Genomic DNA, 26769 nt, shown 5'->3' with positions numbered 1-26769 from the left:
AAAAACGAGCAACAGTGTTACCTGACCCTGGTCAAAGAGATTGAGAAATAGAGTGCATAACCTGGTGCATTGTGGTGAAAGGTCCTGGAAAATTTACAGGAGAGGAGTAGGTAAACGAGTGCCTTAAACCCCAAATACAGAACGAAGGGTAAAAAAATGAGGAATGGTACAAGAAAAGATGTCAAAACACGAAGAAGCTTAGATATATGCAGGAGAAAGGGTATAGACGACATACCAGCCAGCTAGGTATAAGAGAGCAGTGAATAATCTACTAGTATAAGAAAGCGGGAGCACAGAATCTCTGCCAGGAGCATTGTGGACAAGGCAGGAAGCAATCAAAAACTTTTCTACAACTTCGTCAAGAATAGATTATCAGTTAAAGAGCAGCTAATAAGGCCAAGGGATTCAGAGGGAAGAGCTGTAGAAACTGATGTAGAGGTAATGCGAGGAGCTGAATAGCAAGTTCGAAAGTGTTTTCATAGTGTACGATACTGTACCCCCCCACCACCCCAAACACTGAGATGTTATGGGAAGGAATTAAACTCATACGAAAGGATCTTGACCCATTTAAGGCCCATTATCCTCGTAATGTATCTCCATGTTAGCTGTAAGTATGTGCCAATACACTCACAGACGATTTGAAATGTTGGAAATGTCGCAGGAGAAAGGCGAGGTGCTGTAGGAGTGGAAGAAGGCAAACGTCACTTTTCTTTAAGATAGAAGACCGGATAAGATGCTCTGAATTACATACTGGTTTCCCACCGACCATGATCTGTAAAGTACTGGAGAGATAGTCAGAAAGCAAGTGGACGACTTCCTGCAAAAGATGGAACTACTTGAGCGACAGACAACACAGGTTCAGCGAAAGGAAATCATGTGTAATGATTGTATTAGATTTCTCCGAGAGCATAAGCTCCGTCATAGACAAAGGGATCAGTCGACTGAATGGATTAGGATGGATTGAGTGTATTTAGACAGCCAGAAAGCGTTTGGTACCACTGGTATAGACGTTGGAACTTCGGGCAGGAATAAGGGGGAGATTACTTCGATGGATAAGGCTGTCGATGAAACGAAATGTACACTGGAGTAAGCCACTGATGGTTAAAGGCGTACACATTAAAAGACCACTAGAAGGTATTGACATGCCAGGTGTAGTTTGGGATGTAAGATAAATGAAGAGAACTAGGGGATATAGCGAACACATTAGGGGACAACTAGTGATCATTACCTTCAGTATATCGTCAGTATCCAGGAGGTACTCATGCCGGCTGAGAAACATGTTAACAAGATAAGATTTAGGAAGGCAATCATTGAAAATAATAGATCAAGGGAAGAATGAAAAAGGTGCAAGGATTGCTGTCAAATGGCAATGACTGGAGACACCAATTAAGGCTATAGAGCCTGTCAATCCTGCCACTACATCTGAGAGAAATCATGAGTCTTCAGTGACGTAATTGTCACATTGGAAGCACATGGGATTGTGGATGGTCTGGTACTAAATTGAAAATAGCTGGATTCAAGGAACGAATTAAGGAAAACATACTAGCATGTTAGGATAGTGGAGACAAAACTTGATATAGAAATCATATCTGACCTTATCTGAGCAGAGTACATGATAATGATAACGTAGAGGGAAAGAGGAACCCATTGCTCGACCAGTCCCAAGAGGAGGATAAACACCTGGGTTAGATGTGGTCCGAGTGCCACACCTAGGATTCGCACCCATGCGAGTCTGATCCCGGGCTGGCCCGTGGTGACTCATGGTCAGTAACGCTAATCGCTACACCGCGGAGGCCCTTGTGTGTGTGTGTGTGAGTGTAGCCAAGCAAACGTGGCGTAATTCATGCTGAAACCCTGACTTTCCTGGTGAACTTGATAGCAGAAGGCTATAAATTCATCCACATATAAGTACCGTGTGTGTACTGAAGCAGGCAGTCATGCTTCCCTCTCCTGATACACTGTGGCGGTAATGAGTCGGAAAAAAGATTGAGAGTGATGGAGTGGTGTCGTGTTGTGCCGTGACGGCGTGTGTTATGCCCGTGCGACACCTGGAGAACACCGAGCTGGCGAACTGGGAGGTGTACCTACCTGGACGTGCGGTGACATTGTGAACTACCTTGTATTAGACCTCTCTCTCTCTCTCTCTCTCTCTCTCTCTCTCTCTCTCTCTCTCTCTCTCTCTCTCTCTCTCTCTCTCTCTCTCTCTCTCTCTTTATCTATCTATCTATATATCTACCTGTCTGGCTCTTTATTTCAGTACCCACTGTTTACCGCCTCATTTTTTTTTCTTTTGTTTTTACTCATAAGGTTTACCCTCTGCCCCTGTTCGTGCACCTCATCCCATTCAGTCATCGCTCCCGCCTCCTCTACATTATTTTCTAGTCTGTCTCATTTCTCTTTTTACCTCTCATGCCTCTGAATTAAATAATCCCTCCCTCCCTCCCTCCCTCCCTCTTTTACCTTTTTCCACCCCTTCCCTCTCTCCCCCCTCCACCTCCCACTGGCAGCTATATTGTTAATAAAGTAATCCATTTCCCATCCATTGGTCACCATCAACAAGTATTGACAGTTGACGTGCCACTATCATTTTACGGCACCAGGCATGACAGGGGATCACAATGTAATATATTTTTTTCTATTATACGAACAGGCTTTATTTTTTTTTTATTATCCATCTCTTTCACAACACCACTGATTGGTTCAGTACAGATGTGCTGCCTTGCCCCCACATGAGTCTGCTAATGTGTTTGGGGTGTATGTGTATGTGTGTGTGTGTGTGTGTGTGTGTGTGTAGATAAAAAGAACATCGGTAAATATCGTGAAACAAACTTAAAGTTCAGATTAACCATTTGCATTTCTCGCTTTATATATTTGAGCAGATGAAGAAGGTTTCAGGTTCAAATATGATTATAAAAAACAGGAGAGAGAGAGAGAGAGAGAGAGAGAGAGAGAGAGAGAGAGAGAGAGAGAGAGAGAGAGAGAGGGAGAGAGAGAGAGAGAGAGAGAGAGAGAGAGAGAGAGAGAGAGAGAGAGAGAGAGAGAGAGAGAGAGAGAGAGAGAGGTATTTAGTCACTTTATTACGGTGCTGCTGCTGTTCTGATGTTGTATTACATGTAGACAAAAAGGATTAGAATATCCTATGGTAGGTTATGATTGTCTCCATAGGAGAAAAGAAACAAACGAATAATCTTATGTTGACCCAAAGCAAAACTTGGATCACAGTAACCAATAACATTCAAGTTCCCATCATCGTCTAGGGTGATCGGGGAGTAAGTAAATTTTGCCACCGATAATGTTCCCTAACACTAAACTTTGTTTACGTAAAGGGAAATACATGAGCACCCCTGGCTGGGGGTCTGGAGCGGCCTGGAACGACTTGCCCGACTCTCGTGTTTGTGAATTTGGTGTGTCAGGTTGGTAGTGAGCGATGGATCCCATGAATTTAAACTAGGTTTTCCCTTTGTTTTCTTGGTATTCCAGCACAGATGCCTCTAAATATGTAATGATAATCTATGGTCACTATGTTTTCCATAGACATATAATACTACTTGAATCCTTTTCACGAAACATTGACGTCTGTTTCCGGAAGATTTTGCTCATAACCGTTTCCATACTTCGTATTATTTTCTTTCTTTTCAGAGTTATTATGTTGCATTACATAAGATTATTCAAAAGCGTCAAAGCTTAGAATTTACTCAATTCGTTTTGTCTGTTGCTAAATTTGAGGGAAGCCACAGTCAGTCATAGTCTCCACTAGGAATGCACGTTGGATGAGATGTTGGGCTTCAGACAACTGTGACACGGCTTGTAGGTTTCAGGCAACCATAGAAGGATTAGTGGGTTGTAGACAGCCGTATGAGGGCTGGTGGGTTCGAGGAAACCATGGAAGGGTAATGGGTGTCAGGAAACCATAGAAGGTTTGGTGGGTTCTAATAAACCATAGAAGGGTTGGTGGGTTCCAGTAAACCATTGAAGGGTTGGTGGGTTCCATCAGACCATAGAAGGGTTGATGGGTTCCAGGTAACCATAGAAGGGTTGGTGGGTTCCATCAGACCATAGAAGGGTTGATGGGTTCCAGGTAACCATAGAAGGGTTGGTGGGTTCCATCAGACCGTAGAAGGATTCATGGGTTTCAAAAACCCATTCAATGGTTGATGATTTCCAGGACTTAACGTAACCAAAGAGCTGGTGGGTTATAGGCAACTGTGGAAAGGTTAGTGGGTTCCAGGTATCTTCAGAAGAGCTGGTGGTTTCCAGGTAACCATTGGAGGGTTGATGGGTTCCAGACAACCATGGGAGGATTGATGGGTTCCAGGCAATCATGGGAGGATCGGTGGGTTCCAGACAACCATGGGAGGGCTGGTGGACCCTGGACCACCATGGGAGGGCTGGTGGACCCTGGACCACCATGGGAGGGCTGGTGGACCCTGGACCACCATGGGAGGGCTGGTGGACCCTGGGCCACCGTGGGAGGTTTGTTGTGTGCCAAGCAACCATGGTAAGCTTGGAGGTTCCCACTGCTCAGCAGGAAGGTTTGTTTCAGTGGAACAGCTCCGGTATCTGCCAGGTAATGTGAACGTTTTGCATTAAGTTTCTGGGATTCATCACGGAACATAATATCATTATTATCCTTTTTTTTTCGGAATATTGTGACATGTCTCATTGCGACGGCTCTCTGGATCTAATGATAAATCACAACTGTAGCAGAGTATTAGAAAAAGAAAATGGGGTAATGCTACGTTATTTCAAAATATCATATATTTTCATTTGAAAATTACTTTGGTCTAAATTTCCGTGCAAAGATTCTAAATCTAAACCAAGCAAATTATGGGTAATGAATAACATTATCTATCCTCTGAACACTCAGATCTTATCTTTAGATTGCAACGGTAGCGATAATAGCGTGTATAGGACTATAATTTTCTCCAATCATTTAGTATCATACATCCCTTGTAGATGATTTGTGAGTCTGCCATTATGATATTTAAGCATTTGGCGATATTTGTGGACAGATATATGAGGCAGAACATTGGGCCCTTAATCTTGTTACTGGGAGACATCTCGAGGAAAAATAACTTTAGATTTATGGTATCTTGTTTATGTGAAATGTCCAGATGTTGGATATGGTCCATCAATAGGAGTTAGGCTACGGGAACACAAATTGAAGCATAGCAGCGTTGTTCAGTGCGTGTCCACCACGAAGCTGTGACGAAGCGGCAAGGCAAAGTGCCTATGATTTGGTCATTGTTTCCTTGACCTTGGTAGAATATATATATATATATATATATATATATATATATATATATATATATATATATATATATATATATATATATACATATATATTCATTTATTTATTTATTTATTATACTTTGTCACTGTCTCCCGCGTTAGCGAGGTAGCGCAAGGAAACACACGAAAGAATGGCCCAACCCACCCACACACACATGTATATACATACACGTCCACTCACGCACATATACATACCTATGCATTTCAACGTGTATATATATATATATATATATATATATATATATATATATATATATATATATATATATATTATATATTTTTTTTTTTTTTTCTTTGTCGCTGTCTCCCGCGTTTGCGAGGTAACGCAAGGAAACAGACGAAAGAAATGGCCCAAACCACCCCCATACACATGTATATACATACGTCCACACACGCAAATATACATACCTACACAGCTTTCCATGGTTTACCCCAGACGTTTCACATGCCCTGGTTCAATCCATTGACAGCACGTTGATCCCGGTATACCACATCGTTTCAATTCCATCTATTCCTTGCACGCCTTTCACCCTCCTGCATGTTCAGGCCCCGATCGCTCAAAATCTTTTTAACTCCATCCTTCCATCTCCAATTTGGTCTCCCACTTCTCCTCGTTCCCTCCACCTCTGACACATATATCCTCTGTGTTAATCTTTCCTCACTCATTCTCTCCATGTGACCAAACCATATCAATACACCCTCTTCTGCTTTCTCAACCACGCTCTTTTTATTACCACACATCTCTCTTACTCTTTCATTACTTATTCGATCAAACCACCTCACACTACATATTGTCCTCGAACATCTCATTTCCAACACATCCACCCTCCTCCGCACAACCCTATCTATAGCCCACGCCTCGCAACCATATAACATTGTTGGAACCACTGTTCCTTCAAACATACCCATCTTTGCTTTCCAAGATAATGTTCTCGCCCTCCACACATTTTTCAACGCCCCCAGAACATTCGCACCCTCCCCCACCCTGTGACTCACTTCCGCTTCCATGGTTCCATCCGCTTCCAAATCCACTCCCAGATATCTAAAACACTTCACTTCCTCCTGTTTTTCTCCATTCAAACTTACCTCCCAATGGACTTGTCCCTCAGCCCTACTGTACCTAATAACCTTGCTCTTATTCACATTTACTCTCAGCTTTCTTCTTTCACACACTTTACCAGACTAAGTCACCAGCTTCCGCAGTTTCTCACTGGAATCAGCCACCACCGCTGTAACATCAGCGAACATCTGACTCACTTCCCAAGCCCTCTCATCCACAACAGACTGTATACTTGCCCCTCTATCCAAGAGTCTTGTATTCACCTCCCTAACAACCCCATCCATAAACAAACAACCATCGAGACATCACGCACCCCTGCGGCAAACCTACATTCACTGAGAACCAATCACTTTCCTCTCTTCCTACTCGTACACATGCCTTACATCCTCGATAAAAACTTTTCACTGCTTCCAGCAACTTGCCTCCCACACCATATACTCTTAATACCTTCCACAGAGCATCTCTATCAACTGTATCATACACCCTCTTCAGATCCATAAATGCTACATACAAATCCATTTGTTTTTCTAAGTATTTCTCACATACATTCTTCAAAGCAAACACCTGATCCACACATCCTCTACCACTTCTGAAACCACACTGCTATTCCCCAATCTGATGTTCTGTACATACCTTCACCCTCTCAGTCAATACCCTCCAATATAATTTCCCAGGAATACTCAACAAACTTATACCTCTGTAATTTGAACACTCACCTTTATCACCTTTGCCTTTGTACAGTGGCACTATGCATGCATTCAGCCAATCCTCAGGCACTTCACCATGAGCCATACATACATTGAATATCCTCACCAACCAGTCAACAACACAGTCACTATATATATATATATATAAGAGTGAGTGCTCAAATTACAGAGGTATAAGTTTGTTGAGTATTCCTGGTAAATTATATGGGAGGGTATTGATCGAGAGGGTGAAGGCATGTACAGAGCATCAGATTGGGGAAGAGCAGTGCGGTTTCAGAAGTGGTAGAGGATGTGTGGATCAGGTGTTTGCTTTGAAGAATGTATGTGAGAAATACTTAGAAAAGCAAATGGATTTGTATGTAGCATTTATGGATCTGGAGAAGGCATATGATAGAGTTGATAGAGATGCTCTGTGGAAGGTATTAAGAATAATATATGGTGTGGGAGGCAAGTTGTTAGAAGCAGTGAAAAGTTTTTATCGAGGATGTAAGGCATGTGTACGTGTAGGAAGAGAGGAAAGTGATTGGTTCTCAGTGAATGTAGGTTTGCGGCAGGGGTGTGTGATGTCTCCATGGTTGTTTAATTTGTTTATGGATGGGGTTGTTAGGGAGGTAAATGCAAGAGTCCTGGAAAGAGGGGCAAGTATGAAGTCTGTTGGGGATGAGAGAGCTTGGGAAGTGAGTCAGTTGTTGTTCGCTGATGATACAGCGCTGGTGGCTGATTCATGTGAGAAACTGCAGAAGCTGGTGACTGAGTTTGGTAAAGTGTGTGGAAGAAGAAAGTTGAGAGTAAATGTGAATAAGAGCAAGGTTATTAGGTACAGTAGGGGTGAGGGTCAAGTCAATTGGGAGGTGAGTTTGAATGGAGAAAAACTGGAGGAAGTGAAGTGTTTTAGATATCTGGGAGTGGATCTGTCAGCGGATGGAACCATGGAAGCGGAAGTGGATCATAGGGTGGGGGAGGGGGCGAAAATTTTGGGAGCCTTGAAAAATGTGTGGAAGTCGAGAACATTATCTCGGAAAGCGAAAATGGGTATGTTTGAAGGAATAGTGGTTCCAACAATGTTGTATGGTTGCGAGGCGTGGGCTATGGATAGAGATGTGCGCAGGAGGATGGATGTGCTGGAAATGAGATGTTTGAGGACAATGTGTGGTGTGAGGTGGTTTGATCGAGTAAGTAACGTAAGGGTAAGAGAGATGTGTGGAAATAAAAAGAGCGTGGTTGAGAGAGCAGAAGAGGGTGTTTTGAAATGGTTTGGGCACATGGAGAGAATGAGTGAGGAGAGATTGACCAAGAGGATATATGTGTCGGAGGTGGAGGGAACGAGGAGAAGAGGGAGACCAAATTGGAGGTGGAAAGATGGAGTGAAAAAGATTTTGTGTGATCGGGGCCTGAACATGCAGGAGGGTGAAAGGAGGGCAAGGAATAGAGTGAATTGGAGTCATGTGGTATACAGGGGTTGACGTGCTGTCAGTGGATTGAATCAAGGCATGTGAAGCGTCTGGGGTAAACCATGGAAAGCTGTGTAGGTATGTATATTTGCGTGTGTGGACGTGTGTATGTACATGTGTATGGGGGGGGGGGTTGGGCCATTTCTTTCGTCTGTTTCCTTGCGCTACCTCGCAAACGCGGGAGACAGCGACAAAGTATAAAAAAAAAAAAAAAAAAAAAAAAAAAAAAAAAAAAATATATATATATATATATATATATATATATATATGTATATATATATATATATATATATATATATATATATATATATATATATATATATATATATATTGGAATGGATCACAATTTTGCGCGTGATCAAATATATTCCTATGAGTCCACGGGGAAAATGAAACACGATAAGTTCCTAAATGCACTTTCGTGTAATAATCACATCCTCAAGGGAGACACAAGAGAGAGATATAACGGTCATTTGATATACAACGAAGAGACGTAGCTAGGACGCTATTTGGTGAACATGCGATCGTCCAAGACAGACAACGAGCGTATCATAAACTTATTATATGGACAAGAAGGTGAATTGTTTACATATTTTATCAACAATGAAAATATCCAATTTGTATAGACCATCACGAATATTAAGATTATAATTCTTTTTGTATTTAATTATAGAAGATTCACTGATATTTCTCGTGGTACTGGAGTTAGAGTTAGTAACTGAGATGGCATTACTCCAGTCAATACAATGATCATAGTTTTTAACGTGATTAAACAAAGCATTTGATTCTTGTCCCGTTCTAATGCTATATTTATGTTGCTTAAGTTTAACAGAAAGATCCTTACCAGTCTGCCCAACATATAGCTTATCACAGTTTCTACATAGCACTTTATAGATGCGCCCAGGAGAATTTTCTGGTGATTTCCTGATTAAGATATTCTTTATAGTATTATTGTTGCTGAAGGCAACATTTACATTAAAGGATTTAAGCAACATGGAAAGGAAAGTTACATCCCTGTTCCTTGTTTATGGTTTCTTACCAAATTTTTATGGCAGTATGTTTGCCCCATATTAAGATGGTGTTGTTTCTCTTTGTTTTCCTGCCGGCAGTTGAGCCGGAGAGAGAGGTGGGTGGGAAAGTGCGTTCTGCTTTGCTAACCTGCTTCTACGACTATTTTTGGGCCTTGGTAACATATAGCCTCGTCTTGCACCATCATGTCTCCTGTCACATGTCCTTCCCATGTGTTCCCATGTGCAAACACCTCCACCGATCTCTATGTTTTGCTGTACGTCGACGACAATCAAGCACTGCATACTTCACTGCACTACCCCCCACCACCACCACCATCTGTCACTCTATAATTTACTGCACCACCTCCACAAGTCACTGTATACTTCACTACACCACCACTAGTCATTGCATACTTCACTACACCACCACCACCACCAGTCACTGCATACTTCACTGCACCATCTCCATCATTGCTAGTCACTGTATACTTTACAGCACTACCACCAACAATGTCTTTGTGCCCCACTGCACCACCGCCACCAACACGTCATTGCATATTTCACTGCACCACCACCACCACCAGGTCACTACACACTTCACTGCACCACCAGGTCATTACATCACTGAACCACCACCACATCATTGCATGATTCACTGCACCGCCACCACGTCATTGTATTTTCACTTCATCACCGTCACCACCACGTCATTCCATGTTTCATTGCATCCCCACTACCACCACCACCACGTCATTTCGTACTTCAAGTTACCACCACGTCACTGGGTACTTCACTGCACCACCACCACCTTACACGTTATTTCGTACTTCACTGTACCACCACGTCATTGCATACTTCACTGCACCACCACCGCGTCAGTGTATGTTTCACTGTATCTCCACCACCACGTCATTACATGCTTCATTACACACCACCACGTCATTGTATACTTCACTGCACCATACCACTACCACCACCACGTCATTGTATACTTCACTGCATCATACCACTACCACCACCATGTCATCGCTTACTTCACCACCACCACGTCATTGCATGCTTCACTTTATCACCACCAAGTCACTGCATTCTTCTTTGCATCACCACCACCCCCACCACCACGTCATTACATACTTCACTGCACCATCACGTCACTGCATACTTCACTGCACCATACTGGCATCATTCTATTCAGCAGTCAGCCTACCCCTTCACGTTCCTCCACACACCATCACTTCACTTTCCTATATCCCTATCAATTGCCTTCCCCACCATTACCCCATTTCCTCCCCAGCTTCTCCCCACCGCTAAGGAACTTCCCTCGAAGGCGCCTAAGCAAACCTCATTTGCCTCATCGGTGAGTGTGAAAAGCTGTTGAAATTTATGGGGAATGCAGGTCACGTGTCGCCAGCCTCTCTCGTGCTCAGGTCCCCCCCCCCCCCCCCACCCCTCTCTCTCTCTCTCTCTCTCTCTCTCTCTCTCTCTCCGTAACACAGAAATAGTAATGACATGTACCATTGATGGGGGCCCCTCGAGTGTAAAATTCCCCCGTCAGTACACCAGAAACAGGCAATCACACACACACACACACACACACACACACACACACACACACACACACACACACACTGATCTGTCCGTGGCGTAGTGGTTAGCGCTACTACCCATAAGTCATCGTGGACCCGCTCGGGCTCGTGCCCACGTGGGTTCGAATCTTTGGCACGGCTGTCGGCCCACACTCAACCCAGGTGTTCGATAAATGGATATTGTCTTTGGCTGATGGATTTGTGTGTGATAACTGTTTGAATTTAGCGGGGAAAGAGTTTTATACTCGTGTTGCCCCGTCTTCCTAACCTTGTACATGTGTCCCATGGCTTGACTCCTGTGTATGTATGCACACATAGATCGATGACGTGGACAGTGGACAGTTCTTCGGGAGATGTAGGGACAGAACCACCAGAGAACACAAAACAAAATTAAGCAAGAAACTTGTCAAAAAGAAAATGTATCGAAGTTTTTTTTTAAAGCGTAAGAGTGGTGTATGAATGGAACTGAATGACTGAAGACTTGGTTGATGCAAACACCATGCGTGAATTCAAGACTTTGTGTGATGGTAGGGAATGTACAAGACTGTAAAACTCCCTCCCCGTACAGTACAAATAGGTAATTACAAATTGGCCATTAATCACACACCTGGGCTCTCTTGTTAACAGCTCCCCAGCCAGGCCTCTTCCTTCCACCCCTCCCTCCTCCTGCTCCCTCCCTCTCCTCCCTCCCTCCCTCCCTCCCTCCCTCCCTCCCTCCCTCCTGCTCCCTCCCCCCTATCATCCTGGCGACAAGCGACGGACGGCGATCGTCCCCTGTACGGAGGGTCCACCTGGGGGTGTGGACGACCCGCCGACAGGTCACTGGTATTACGTCACACCCCGTTACTTCCGGTCTGCCTCTGCCCGGGTGGTGGTTGTGCGGGGGGGGGGGGAGATGGTTGTGGTTGAGGGGGGGTAAGGGTGCTCTATTTCCGTGGGGGATGGGGGCGTCTCGTGGGGAGGGAGAGGGGGATTCTCTCTCTCTCTCTCTCTCTCTCTCTCTCTCTCTCTCTCTCTCTCTCTCTCTCTCTCTCTCTCTCTCTCTCTCTCTCTCTCTCTCTCTCTCATCTATTTATTCTGTCTATCTATCTGTCTGTTCATCTCTTGCAAAGTGACAGAAACCTATATATAAGTCAACGAAACGAGCTGCAGTGATTTAGGGAAGTCGCTTCAATATTCATTTTAGAATAGAAAAAAAAAAAAATGGAAACAAAAATCAGCTCTGGAGTGGACGCGCACTTTAGGGTAAAAGGGAAGGGGACCAGATTTTAGGGACGATGAAAGTAGGTCCCATTTTGATGGGACAGAAACAGAATGTTTTTGGGATTAACATGTAGGCGGAACTATAGTTCAGGGTCATAAGTAGTTCAGGGTCATCGCCAGTTCAGGGTCACAACCAGTTCAGGGTCACGAGGTGGAACTTGAGCGTGTTTTCCACGGTCCAGTGGACGGAAAAATTAAGTGAATAATTTGATGTGAAAATGTGACGGGCGACACAAGGTTTGTCTCACACGGTTCTCTCTCTCTCTCTCTCTCTCTCTCTCTCTCTCTCTCTCTCTCTCTCTCTCTCTCTCTCTCTCTCTCTTCCACGAGGTGGAACTTGAGCGTGTTTTCCACGGTCCAGTGGACGGAAAAATTAAGTGAATAATTTGATGTGAAAATGTGACGGGCGACACAAGGTTTGTCTCACACGGTTCTCTCTCTCTCTCTCTCTCTCTCTCTCTCTCTCTCTCTCTCTCTCTCTCTCTCTCTCTCTCTCTCTCTCTCTCTCTCTCAGCATACGTAGGTGGATAGAGAGATTAGGTAGATAGACGCGTAGTTGGATAGATCGATAGATACATTGGTAAGTAGACGAACAAATAGAGATAGACAGATACTCATTTCTCCATCGATTCACCACCCTCACCACCTCATGTACCGGGAGTACTATACGCGGATCACATACACAATCCTCATAGCTTATACTGTGGTCTGCCAGTGAAGAGGCGTGTACACCAACCCAGCCCGCTGTATTTTCACCTATAACACTGGCCCATTCCTATCCCCATACAACCGACACCTTCCTATCCCCATGTACATTGTTAAAGATGAGAGGGAATTAGGCCTTGTGTGAGATCATATTACTTGATTCCTATCATGTCCTTCTGCCTGTCTTTGCCGAATTCCTCTCCTCCATCTGCTTCTTCTCGCACCTGACCTATCTTATAAGTTTTTACCTGTAACTGACAGTACAGTTCCAGCCCTACATCCCAACGATGTGTAATATACATATAGAAGTTTTATATTGTGTACTACTATATTACCTTTCACCTGAAGAGTGTGGTTGAGAAAGCAGAGAGGGTGTGTTGAAAAGGTTTGGACATATGGGGAGAATGAGTGAGGAGAGGCTGACAAAGAGGATGTATGTGTCAGAGATGGAGGGGACAAGGAGAAGCAGGTAGACAAAATTAGAGGTGAAAGGATGGAGTTAAAAAGATTTTGAGTGATCGGGGCCTGAACAGGCAGTAGGATGAAAGGCGTGCACGAGATAAAGTGAATTGGAACGATGTGGTATACTGGGGTTGACGTGCCATCAGTGGACTGAACCAGGGAGTGTGAATCGTCTGGGGTAAACCATGGAAAGGTCTGTAGGGCCTGGATGTGGATAGGGAGCTGTGGTTTCGGTGCATTACAGATGACAGCTAGAGAATGTATGTGAGAGGATGTGGCCTTTCTCCGTGTTTCCTGGCGCTACCTCGCTGACGCAGGGAGTGGCGATGCTATTCTCCCTGTCCATATCTTCCATATCACCGGGACAACCTTCCCAAGCATTAATGAAATACTTTCCCAAAAACACATCATCCCAGAAGCCAGCAATTTCTGTCCTGCCAAGGATTTGTCTTGTATTTGTTCAGTTATATTTTTGTTCATCCCGTACCGTATTCAGCTCATGAAATTCCATTTTAATATAACGTCTGCAGCCCACAACAAATTATGCAGTTGATTCGTGAATTCCATTACGCTATTTAAATTTTTTTTTTTGTATAAGATTAAGCGATTGAATGACTTTAAGGTTAATATGAAAGTCGCTCAGTTTCCAAACCGGAAAAAGAAATCGAACCATCAGTTATACGTTACCATAAGAAACGCTAATGAACAATCTTATGCTCGTAAGTGAATTAGCTAAAGCTTATTAGATAATTACCTTAATCCTCGAGCATTGCATGAGCGACAGAAAACAATCATGAATAATCTGAAGCAGATTGAAGACTCGGCTTCAATACACTTCGAAACCTCAAATCTCGAAACGAATTCCCGAAACTGACTCACAGATCAGCTGTAGTTCATTACTGAGTCTTCTGTCAATGCTCTTTAACGAATTGCTTAAACCCCACTAGCAAGGCAGCCACAACTCACAAAAAAATACTCACCTAAATGTAATTAGATAATCCTTTGGAATTTCCCTAAAACTCGTGAATGAATCACCAACGAGTCACTACAGAATCATAGATAACACACACACACACACACACACACACACACACCAGATTTCCGTTGCAAAGAATTTGAAAATTTGTTGGACGTTTTTTTAAAATATCGCTGAGAACTTGTCATGGAATCGTAATGACACATGAATCACCCAAGCTTAACGATACCAAGGAATCGTAATGACCAATGAATCACTGAGGCTTAACGATGAAATAACTTAGAATTAGATTTAGAGTCACCCAGAACTCACGGAGGAAAGAAAACTTAAAACTTTCAAACGAATTGATAAATTCCTTGAAATTTGTGAGCGAATCAAGTCTGTAATTAATTCTCTACAGAACGACTGTCATTGAATATCCAGTTAATTAGAGCTAGGTTATTTATACAGATTATAATTATCATTATTATATTTTCAGTTTTATTACTATTATTATTATGATTATTATTATAGTTATTATAATTATCGTTATTACCAAATAACCCGAGGACTCCTTTCCAGATATCCAAGGGCTCCGCGGCTCCAGGACTGCGCTACGCTCCCCAGCAGGTAAGGTGTTTATTCTTCCTTTCTTGATCCTGTAGGCTGTTTTCCCCCTCGCTTCATCCGTCGACCGAAGAAGCGTAGTTAGTCTGCCAGAAGGCCTTCCGTTACCTGTTTTCTCATGGACTGTAGCTTCTGTGACCCTCAGAATCACTAATTGATTACTGGATGTTATTCACGAACCATCTGTTCTTTATTGAATTATCATCATTCCCTGGCTGACCATCAGGTTGAAAAGCACACTGATGATCCACCGATTTTCATAAACGATTAGTTTGAAACTCTCAGAAATTTCGCTGAGAAGTCATTAGCGAACCAATTAGATAACGCTCACGAACGAGTCGCTTAACGTGTCCCTTGGCAGAACGTGTGAAGCTCACTTGGAACGACCAAGACTTCATTAACAATTTCCAGGAGACACGCCAGAAACTCGTTCACGTCGCACCGTCGAATCACTCAAACTTCACAAACGAATCGCTTAGAATTCATAAAGAATTATTGTATTTTCGAATCGCTTATAAATCTCCATAACAAGCCGGTAAAAACTTTCTACTGGGTCGAGAAATACCGAAACGATTCGGAAACTAAATCGCTCACGAAACGCCAAGAACTTATGATCCATTGTGTTCACCGTGAAGACAACTCGACGCGGAATTAGATCCTTTCTTTGAAGACGGCAAGATAAGGTCATAACATGAGTTCTCGGGTACAGATATGTGCTAGAATTTCCCTGCATATGTGTCAGAACACCTTGGAACCTCTCCGGCGCAGCTGTGGCTCACTCGCTACAGACCAGTACGATTCTAGAACGCAATATACCGGAAAAAGTAATGTTAGCAAATTTTTACTCCTTTTCTCATGTGGGGGGGGGGGGGGGGGGGGGGGGAGGTTAGGGTATCGTAATGACTCACCACTACAGATGTGTTTACCGTTGAGGATACATACATGGACTCTACGCAATGTATGTATCGCTCTGTAATTACTCATGTGCCTCATACGTGTATGTAAAAGGTGGGTAAGAAGGGCGGGAAGTACTGGGGATGGGAAACTCCTCCTTCCTCTTTATATTAGCACATTCGTAGAAATAGGAACAGATGCAGGAGACAAGTAAGGCAAAGAAGACCCCTTTCTTGAAATGGTTTTGATACTGCTCCAGGATCTCTTGCAGCTCTAAATCTGCTCTTATTCCAGTAGCAGGGAAATAACAGACTCTTTTGGAGTGAGAAGGTCTTCGACAAGTGTCCTCAGTCGTAAATACAGACGCGAAAAAGTCATTTAAGATTTTTGCCATGGTTTCGTTGTCTTGAACCATGTCAGCTTTTCGTATTTGATAGACCATTTCACTGGGTAATGACTCGCTTGCTTCAAACTATAAAACTCCTAAGGCTTTGTAAAACTCCCAAAGGTTTGTTTTGCTATTTTCAGCAATACACGTTTCATATCACCGTTCAGTTTCTCGTATAACTCTCGCACTTTCTTTACGCAGATTTTCATAACTTGTCATGTTGGTCTCTCTGAGTTTTGTGTGAGTCACATTTTTAGTCATCAGGCACTTCTTTATTCCACCGTTCCACCCCCTGTCTTCGGTATAGGAAGAGACCGCCTACTACGCGTTGGCACATATGTTTCCTGTACTGCTTTGAAGGATTTAAAAGGCAAGGTGAAAAGTTACTTGTGGTGAGGCGATATCTTTGGGAGTTGTCTCCTCAAAGAAAAATTGTCACTCCAAAGGAGTCCACATTTTCTTGCCACTGGAAGTAGCGCAGCCTTGGAGTTGCAGGAGCCTTTAAAAGCAAATCCTGGGGTACAACGCGGAGTTATATGAATACGAATAAAGTGTATATGAACGCGCACCTTCATAGAACATACAAAGCTCCAACAGCCAGGATCGAACCTGGGACCCCTTGTTCAAGAGGCAGGCATGCTAACCGCTAGGCTAAGTGACTGTATAATAGAAAACAACTATTCGAAATACTAAGTACTCGAATACCCTTCGTCTCTTGAACAAGGGGTCCCAGGTTCGATCCTGGCTGTTGGAGCTTTGTATGTTCTATGAAGGTGCGCGTTCATATACACTTTATTCGTATATATATATATATATATATATATATATATATATATATATATATATATATATATATATATATATATATATACACAGGTGAATTGTTTACAAATTTTATCAACAATATAGTTATCCAATCTGTGCAGACCTTCACTAATATTAATGTTATAATTTTTTGTGTATTCAATTATAGAAGATTCAATGATATTTCTCGTGGTACTGGAGTTAATAACTGAGATGGCATTACTCCAGTCAGTACCATGATCATAGTTTTTAACGTGATTAAACAAGGCATTTGGTTCTTGTCCTGTTCTTATACTATATTTATGTTGCTTAAGTCTAACAGAAAGATCCTTACCAGTCTGCCCAACATAAAACTTATCACAATTTCTACATGGCTTTTTATAAATGCACCCAGGAGAATTTTCTGGTGAGTTCCTGATTAAGATATTCTTTATAGTATTATTGTTGCTAAAGGCAACATTTACATTAAAGGATTTAAGCAACATGGAAAGTAAAGTAAAATTATTATCAAAAGGGAGAACTAAAAGATTCTTGGTGTCAGTGGGTTGTTTGGGCTCAACTCTATAAAACGATTTCTTTGCTAACGTAAGGGATTTATCAATGAAAGATCTAGGGTACTTTAAATTAGATCCAATAGAATATATCTTCTCAGATTCATCATCAGTATACTCTGGACTGCAAATACTTAATGCCCTAAGGAACGTAGACTGAAATGATGATAATTTAGCTCTGTCATGTTGAGATGAGTAATAATGGATATATGAGCATACATTGTTAGGTTTTCTGTGTATGCTAAATTCAAACTTGTTTCCTTTCCTGTGGATCATGCAGTCTAGAAATGGTAACATACCATTATTTTCATTTTCTACGGTAAATTTGATAGAAGGTACTAGATTGTTAAGTAAGGGGAGAAATGTTTGAAAAATTTCATTTGTTTGCCTAACACCAAGAACATCATCTACATAATTAAATCAAATTGCAGTAGAAGGTAAGATATACAGGAAACCTACCAATATTTGCTCATATATCCATTATTACTCAAGTCAACATGACAGTTAGATTATCATTTCAGTCTATGTTTCTTAGGGTATATATATATATATATATATATATATATATATATATATATATATATATATATATATATATATATATATACAACCATACACACACTCTAGTCGGCCAAACTATACACTCAACACCCGATTATATCTACAGAGGAACGGGCCTGCACCATTACTACACCATCCCACACCTAGCGTCACATTCAGAGCCATGTTTATGCACACCTGTGACGGTGCCAGCGAGCGGGCGAGAGCTGTGCAGCGTGGCAGAGGCGTCCGGCCGACGATACCTTCTGCCGATCGCAAAACTCGGCTTCACTTCGTAGATTCATGGACGGAACTTTGAGCATTGGAGTCTGGGCCAGTCCGCGAACTTTTGCGAGTATGAGCGTATGATCAGGGCTGACAATGGTTTCAATGGGAGGTAAATGTTCGCATAGCTTTTTTTCCGGACACCATCCAAACATTCTAACTCGTAATTGTTGCTATAGTTTTCTGTGTCCATATCGTAGTAGTAGTAGTAGTAGTAGAAGTAGTAGTAGTAGTAGGTTTGGTGTTAAGAATGATCCTGGTGATGGTAGTAAGAAATGTAGTAATAATGATAGTAATAATGATAATGATAATATTATTAATGATGATAATAGTAATTATAATGATAATAGTAATGATAGTAATAATAATAATGATATTGATAATGATAGCAATGATAATGTTAAATTTAACAGTTAGAATAGCATTTATAGTAGTAATAATTATAACTAATAATATTGAAATCAATAATGATAATAATATCATTAACAATATTACTCATATTTTCATATCAGTTCGCCGTTTCCCGCATTAAGGCGGTAGCTGTAGTAACAGACAACTGAGGCCTGCTGGAATGGTTCTAACTTGGCTACTCCTTTTGTATTATTTGTTGTATTGATAATAAGTCCCACTTATTGTGATAGTAATAACAGCACTTTATGATTGCTTCTGTTAAAAGTATTCATGTAATCTTTCGTTGATAATGATAATGATAATAATAATGATGATGATAATAATAATGATGATAATAATAATAATGATAATAATGATCATGATAATGATAATTATTATTATCATTATTATTATCATTATTATTATCATTATTATTATTAGTAGTAGTATCATTATCATCACTGATGAAAATGAACACTCCATATCTTAACCAGAACAGATTCCTTGATTTTCTTAATCTCAAACTCGTAAAGAAAATGCTTCTCTTCCCTAAAGTACTTGTTCCGTGGTTTCAGCTCCTTCGTGTTTATATATATATATATATATATATATATATATATATATATATATATATATATATATATATATATATTTTTTTTTTTTTTTTTTTTTATACTTTGTCGCTGTCTCCCGCGTTTGCGAGGTAGCGCAAGGAAACAGACGAAAGAAATGGCCCCCCCCCCCATACACATGTACATACACACGTCCACACACGCAAATATACATACCTACACAGCTTTCCATGGTTTACCCCAGACGCTTCACATGCCTTGATTCAATCCACTGACAGCACGTCAACCCCTGTATACCACATCGCTCCAATTCACTCTATTCCTTGCCCTCCTTTCACCCTCCTGCATGTTCAGGCCCCGATCACACAAAATCTTTTTCACTCCATCTTTCCACCTCCAATTTGGTCTCCCTCTTCTCCTCGTTCCCTCCACCTCCGACACATATATCCTCTTGGTCAATCTTTCCTCACTCATTCTCTCCATGTGCCCAAACCATTTCAAAACACCCTCTTCTGCTCTCTCAACCACGCTCTTTTTATTTCCATACATCTCTCTTACCCATACGTTACTTACTCGATCAAACCACCTCACACCACACATTGTCCTTAAACATCTCATTTCCAGCACATCCATCCTCCTGCGCACAACTCTATCCATAGCCCACGCCTCGCAACCATACAACATTGTTGGAACCACTATTCCATCAAACATACCCATTTTTGCTTTCCGAGATAATGTTCTCGACTTCCACACATTTTTCAAGGCTCCCAAAATTTTCGCCCCCTCCCCCACCCTATGATCCACTTCCGCTTCCATGGTTCCATCCGCTGACAGATCCACCCCCAGATATCTAAAACACTTCACTTCCTCCAGTTTTTCTCCATTCAAACTCACCTCCCAATTGACTTGACCCTCAACCCTACTGTACCTAATAACCTTGCTCTTATTCACATTTACTCTTAACTTTCTTCTTCCACACACTTTACCAAACTCAGTCACCAGCTTCTGCAGTTTCTCACATGAATCAGCCACCAGCGCTGTATCATCAGCGAACAACAACTGACTCACTTCCCAAGCTCTCTCATCCCCAACAGACTTCATACTTGCCCCTCTTTCCAGGACTCTTGCATTTACCTCCCTAACAACCCCATCCATAAAGAAATTAAACAACCATGGAGACATCACACACCCCTGCCGCAAACCTACATTCACTGAGAACCAATCACTTTCCTCTCTTCCTACACGTACACATGCCTTACATCCTCGATAAAAACTTTTCACTGCTTCTAACAACTTGCCTCCCACACCATATATATATATATATATATATATATATATATATATATATATATATATATATATATATATATACTCCGATAGCAGGATTTGAGCCTTTAGTACTTGTGTGCAAGAAGCTAGGAGCGTTATCTCTGAAGCCAGTAGGTTCCACAGGCTCCATAGCTTAGCAGTCAGCGTATCTTGTTTCACTGTAGGTGTCAGCAGTTAAGATGCTCATGTAGGAGGATATTGTATGCTCGGTGAAGGTGCGCGTTTACTCTACTATAATCATTACACACACACATATATATATATATATATATATATATATATATATATATATATCCCTGGGGATAGGGGAGAAAAAATACTTCCCACGTATTCCCTGCGTGTCGTAGAAGGTGACTAAAAGGGAAGGGAGCGGGGAACTGGAAAACCTGCCCTCTCGTTTTTTTTTTTTTTAATTTTTCCAAAAGAAATAACAGAGAAGTGGGCCAGGTGAGGATATTCTCTCAAAGGCCCAGTCCTCTTCTCTTAACGCTACCTCGCTATCGCGGGAAATGGCGAATAGTATGAAAGATATATATATATATATATATATATATATATATATATATATATATATATATATATATATATATATATATATATATATCACAGCCTAAGGCCCCCTTAATTGAAAGGGGGTCCTAATGGCACTCAAGGACCCATTTTCCAGAAGCTCTCGCGCTCGAAGGCTGGTCTAGAGACCCTATACCCAGAAGCAGGGGTAGGATGGACTCTTTAGAGCGAGTTCCTCCACGATATTGTACTCCCTTTCGTCAACATGATGATGCTACGGTCCCACAGAAGGTGACTTTTCACTCGCGGTGTAGCCACAGGAAGGAGTCGTCTAGGAGGACTTATGAAACAACAACAACAGAAAATGGTCGTGTTGCTCAGGCCAGTACTGCCCTGGCATGACTTACCCTTCACCACACACGGGGGTGTTCCCCAGGGGGCTCCTCATCTCTCGCCCCTACCGGTACGTCTGACGACAGAAAGTATAGATACTATTTCATGATACATGACGTACTTACATCACTTTACCTTGCGGTGTCAGCAAGACCTAAAACTCTCTCTCTCTCTCTCTCTCTCTCTCTCTCTCTCTCTCTCTCTCTCTCTCTCTCTCTCTCTCTCTCTCTCTCTCTCTCTCTCTCTCTCTCTCAGTCGTAATGAAGAATCCCTCATCATTTGAAATTTCCCAAGAGCAGCCGGACGGGTCCACCGCTCATCCTGGGTGAAAAAATAGGTTTCAATCGAAGATTCTAAATATACCGTCGAGCAAGCGTTTTTTTTTTCTATTTTTTTACGATTCTTTGATCTTCATTGGTTCATTTTTATTATATTATTTATCAGATTCTTATCACCACCCTGCACGAAGAAAAATGTTGTTCAGTAGACAAAACACCGGAGGAAATCAGGGATTATCAATTAGCCTGTAACCTCCAAAAGTTGCCTTTGTCTTTCATCAGTTACTCATGTTGATTCATGTTCTGTATCTTTGCGATTACGTCATTTCAAGTATGTATAGTATCATGTATACAGAGAATATCATGAAAACCTCCTTTTTTTTCTATATTGAGCGAGGGAACACGGGCAAAACATGCGCCAGTCATGGCCACCTCGGGTAACATGATGATAGGGTGAGAGTAAAAAGATTGTGGAGATTAATTAGACGTCCGCAGGTGCTTGTTGCAGCCCTGGTTCTTAAGAGGCAGGGAAGTTATAAGGTGAGGGAAGGACAGACGAAAGACGAGAATTCCGCCGCTTCGTTGCTTCGAGAACAGAAGTTGACATATCGATGGACAAATAAGTGTATTCACACCACGGGTTGGATTTACATCCTGGGAGGAGCTTTCTCATAAGGTTCGAATCCGACCCTGGGTGTATTTATATGTATATAATTCATTTGTATTTCACATCATCGGGGCCGCGGTAGGTTAGAGTCCAAGCCACCCACCATTGAGATGAGGGGACACGGGGAAAACAATTGGAAACTGGTGGCTGTCCTTCAGCCTCAAGGTGGCCCCTGCCAGGGTTCGAACCCGACCCGGGGTGTTTATGCAAAAGCAGATACCACAATGGCCAAACATGTTATAGGTGTACACTGGTCCATATCACTAGAGATGGAGTGAAACATGATATAAGTTCTAGATATTTTATTTCTACATTAAATTCATTAAATTACACATATTCACATAACATACAATATTTACAGTAGTTCGTGCTATAAAAAACACCTTTACAATTTGTACATTAAAACAAACACTTATTAACACTTTAAGAAAAATCTGAGATCTATGCATGACCACCTATAAGTTAGACCTTATAGACAACGTCATGCAATTGAAGTAGGTTCTGTTGTCTTGCATAACGAACGATGGATATGCGACAGTGCGAACCTGAAGCCCTCGCGACTGAATTCATGTAACGAATGTACTAATTCGTAGAGTTCGTGCCAAGACGGTATAGTTTCGTCTACGAATCTTGTTAATTAGTTTTTTTATGACAGTGTATAAATTAGCACCTTTAGTCGCGAATCAGCTTTCAGATACGGCGTGACGTCACAGAGAACGAACCAATAACCTGCCTCATAGAGACAATAACGATTCAGTCACTTGACCTGAAGCGCTTGAGACTGTTTAATATGCTAATGACTGGGACACGAACCATTAAATAAACTTTTTTCCATTTTCAATAATATGGAGTCTAAACTAATGTATATATATTTATAATGTATATTACACAGTCATCATATAAAGGTACACAGAGTAATCAATGCACGAATATAAACACCGGACTCCTCATAAATCATTATGTACACAGACAGAGTGAGGGATGACCAATGGATGATATGGATGAGGGTGAGTTTGCAGGTACTACTGCAGAAGGAGCACTCTTGTAGAAGAGGTACTGCTAGCGTAAGACTGTGTGCTGCTGCAGAAGTACCGATATAGATGTAGCATCGCCCGCAAGAGGGTTACTCTTGCCAAGAAGTACTGCTGTAGAAGGGGTACTGCTTCTGCAGAAGGGGTATTGCGGCTGCAGAAGAGGTAACACCGCAAGTGGAGGAACTCTTACCAAAGAAGAGATACCACTGCAGAGGGAACACTTGCAAGCGCTGCGGAGAGGCACCATGAGTCATGTCTCGAGACCTTCCCGACGAAGGACCACATTAGCTGCTCACTTCCCTTGCTTAAGGTATATTTCGTCGTGCCTTTCAATTTGCTAAGGTGACTTGACGGTTACATTTGTTTCTGTAAATTACTCACATTCGGTATCATTTGATACGGTAAAAATAATGATTTTGCACAAGAAATTAAAGTTTTCTTTCTCGAAATTCACAAGTTACTACAGTAATTCCTTAACTCTCTGTTACTTAGGTACTGCAAATATGTAACACGGTAAGAATTATCACTGATCATATTAATCCTGCGTAATGATTTTTGGCCGACTATTATCGACGCTGCATTTTACTTTTGCCGAGTATAGTTTAAGCATATAAAAGACTAACGTTAATAGTTAGTTGAAATGAATATGGGGAATCCAGTTTCAAACAATTCATTGTTTCCCCAAGAAATATAATTCGGAAAGTACTTCGCCAAAATTTTATCATATAAAAAACATTAGCGAGTTTCTTAGCGAATGATTTTGTGTTGATGTTAATCGAGTCGCACATCCGTAGACGATGTGCATCATATTTGGACTTGGTTAATGACCACAGCGCCAAAATTTACCGTACCCGAATTCATAATGGGAGAAGAAGTCAGCGATTTTGATTAAGAAACTGCAAGGTGTTCCGTTGTCGACAGTTTCGTGTATAACCTAAAATTATTTACATTTATTATACGTGATAAGAAATGCAGTCATGGAATATATATATATATATATATATATATATATATATATATATATATATATATATATATATATATATTGTAATGTTTCTGTTGTCCTGAGCTGTTACTGTTTGTGTCCACTCCTCGTCTGAAGCTTCTGTTGTTAACGACTTGTACTGAACGGAATAATTGTAGAACGGTACTATTGCTACTGTAGGTACTGTTGTTACTGTTGCTAATAGACAATACTGTATTTGTTACTCTTTCTGTTGCAGCTTCCATTTCTCATACAGTTACTGCATCTGTTCTTTCTCCTGTTGCTGCTACCGTTTCTCCTACTGTTGTCATTGTGGTTGAACGTAATTCCTTCAAACGGGATGAGTATTTCTAGCACGAAATCTACTGTATCTATCCCTCGTTTCATCATTCACTGTCACTGTTCTCGCAGTGTCGGCGTCGTGATTTTTGTAATGGTGCTCAGAAGGTCTCGCGATGAAGTACTAGGTATTGGAACCTGGTGGCAGACGCTGAAAGTACTGGGGACGTTGCATAAATGTAGGTGAATCGTGATGATGATGATGATGATGATGATGTAGTAATGATGGCGTGCATAATGCTGACGATGATACCGTGGACGCTGATGACCTGACTGGAGGATGAGAGCGATGAGTAATGATGATGAAGATAATATTTAACTCTGTTATTGACCAGCCGTTCAGTCACTGTGTAGGGAGGAATATAACTTCCTGATGGTTTTCACTGCACTTCACTTGTTCCCCTTCACTGCTCTTTCCCTTTTCTTTGGCCTCATCATCTCTAGAATATATAGATATATTCGACTTCCCATTTTTGTGTTTTCAGGTGGGTCATGATGGGCAAAGTGGGTCATGATGGGCAAACGTCCCATCAAAATCCCATCTCAAAGCCTAGACAGGGAAGGAGAGGGAGGCGTCTCAGCTAAACCCTCATTCACAGAGCTCGCTGGAAAAGCCACGCTGACGCTTCTGTCAGCCTCCCCCCTGATTATCTTCGGACACAGGAAAAAGAGGGGCGAACACTTCTGTCGACGTCCCATCCGACTCCCCTCGGACGGGACTAGACAGGCAGACGTAGCCTTAAACATCCCCGTCTCAGTGTCGCTGGACAGGACAGGATGTGCAGGCGTCTGTGTGCAGTTCCCTTCCAGGTGTGCGGTGTGTGGCAGGGAGGCTTCGCCACCAGCCCACTGGCACCGCTGCGAGGCCCTCCGGACGGCTGGTAGCGGGCCATTATTGCTGGGGCAGCGAGGTGATGGGTATCCTAGGCAACTCCTTCACCTTCAGGAGCGCCGCCACGTTGACGGAGGCCTCCAGCAGTGACTTGTTACTGGCGATCACTTTCGTGCACTCCACATCCCGCTTGAGTTCCTCCATGTCTCGCTTCAGCTTCGCCCGCCGGTTCTGGAACCACGTGATCACCTGCAGAAAGAAGGAAAACGGTCTATATAGCGTTTGATGTCGAAATGGAAAGGATTCTGTACTGCTTGTGAGTACTAGACAAGCAGGTGAAACGACTAATTATGAGGCTGCTTTTAAGATAGTGGAAGAAAACGAGAGGATTTCAACAAACAAGCTAATCTTCTTTTTTTATCTTTCTCTTATTTATCCAGTGAAGTTAGTCTGTTTTACTAGAAAATGGCGATCCAGTTAACTGCATGAACAAATGTCTGTAAAGAATACAGAAAAGGAAATGCTATCAACTCTAGTCAATCAGTACACGTGGATTTTCTATTTCATTAATATTTATGTTCGCGAATACTCGAGTTCCTCCAGGAACGAATCAGTGGTGGTAAAACAAAGAAAAGTCTGCTCGGTACTGAATTTTTTTCCTGAATTTTAGACATCATTTTGCACCGCGTGAGTCAGTACCCGTGTGAACCTGCCATAAGAGATTTATCCTAACAGAAAGTTTTAAGTCGATCCTTACTGTCACCTGCTCAGTATTGTGTCCTGCGAATACAATGTGTTGCTCAGTTCTAGTGGTCCTTCCTTAGCGAAGGTGCTCGTCGTCTACCTTGAATTACTTACTC

General features: G+C 41.9%; 2 protein-coding genes across 8 annotated transcripts in view; one reads left to right on the top strand and one right to left on the bottom strand.

The window, feature by feature from the left end:
* Positions 1-26769, top strand: part of LOC139761955 (uncharacterized) — a 622461-nt gene that overhangs the window by 176406 nt on the left and 419286 nt on the right. For all 7 annotated transcript variants that reach the window (XM_071686680.1, XM_071686670.1, XM_071686698.1 and 4 more), the window contains one exon: positions 15074-15121. In XM_071686680.1, the coding sequence (XP_071542781.1) occupies positions 15074-15121 (48 nt within the window). The remainder of the gene's footprint in view (positions 1-15073; positions 15122-26769) is intronic.
* Positions 23017-26769, bottom strand: part of LOC139761937 (uncharacterized) — a 44475-nt gene continuing 40722 nt past the window's right edge. The window contains exon 3 of the mRNA XM_071686634.1: positions 23017-26158. Coding sequence (XP_071542735.1) covers positions 25970-26158 — 189 coding nt within the window. The 3' untranslated portion in view covers positions 23017-25969. The remainder of the gene's footprint in view (positions 26159-26769) is intronic.

Source organism: Panulirus ornatus, chromosome 3, assembly GCF_036320965.1.
Source record: "Panulirus ornatus isolate Po-2019 chromosome 3, ASM3632096v1, whole genome shotgun sequence".
Taxonomy (NCBI): Eukaryota; Metazoa; Arthropoda; class Malacostraca; order Decapoda; family Palinuridae; genus Panulirus; species Panulirus ornatus.
This window is presented reverse-complemented; position numbering and strand designations above follow the sequence as displayed.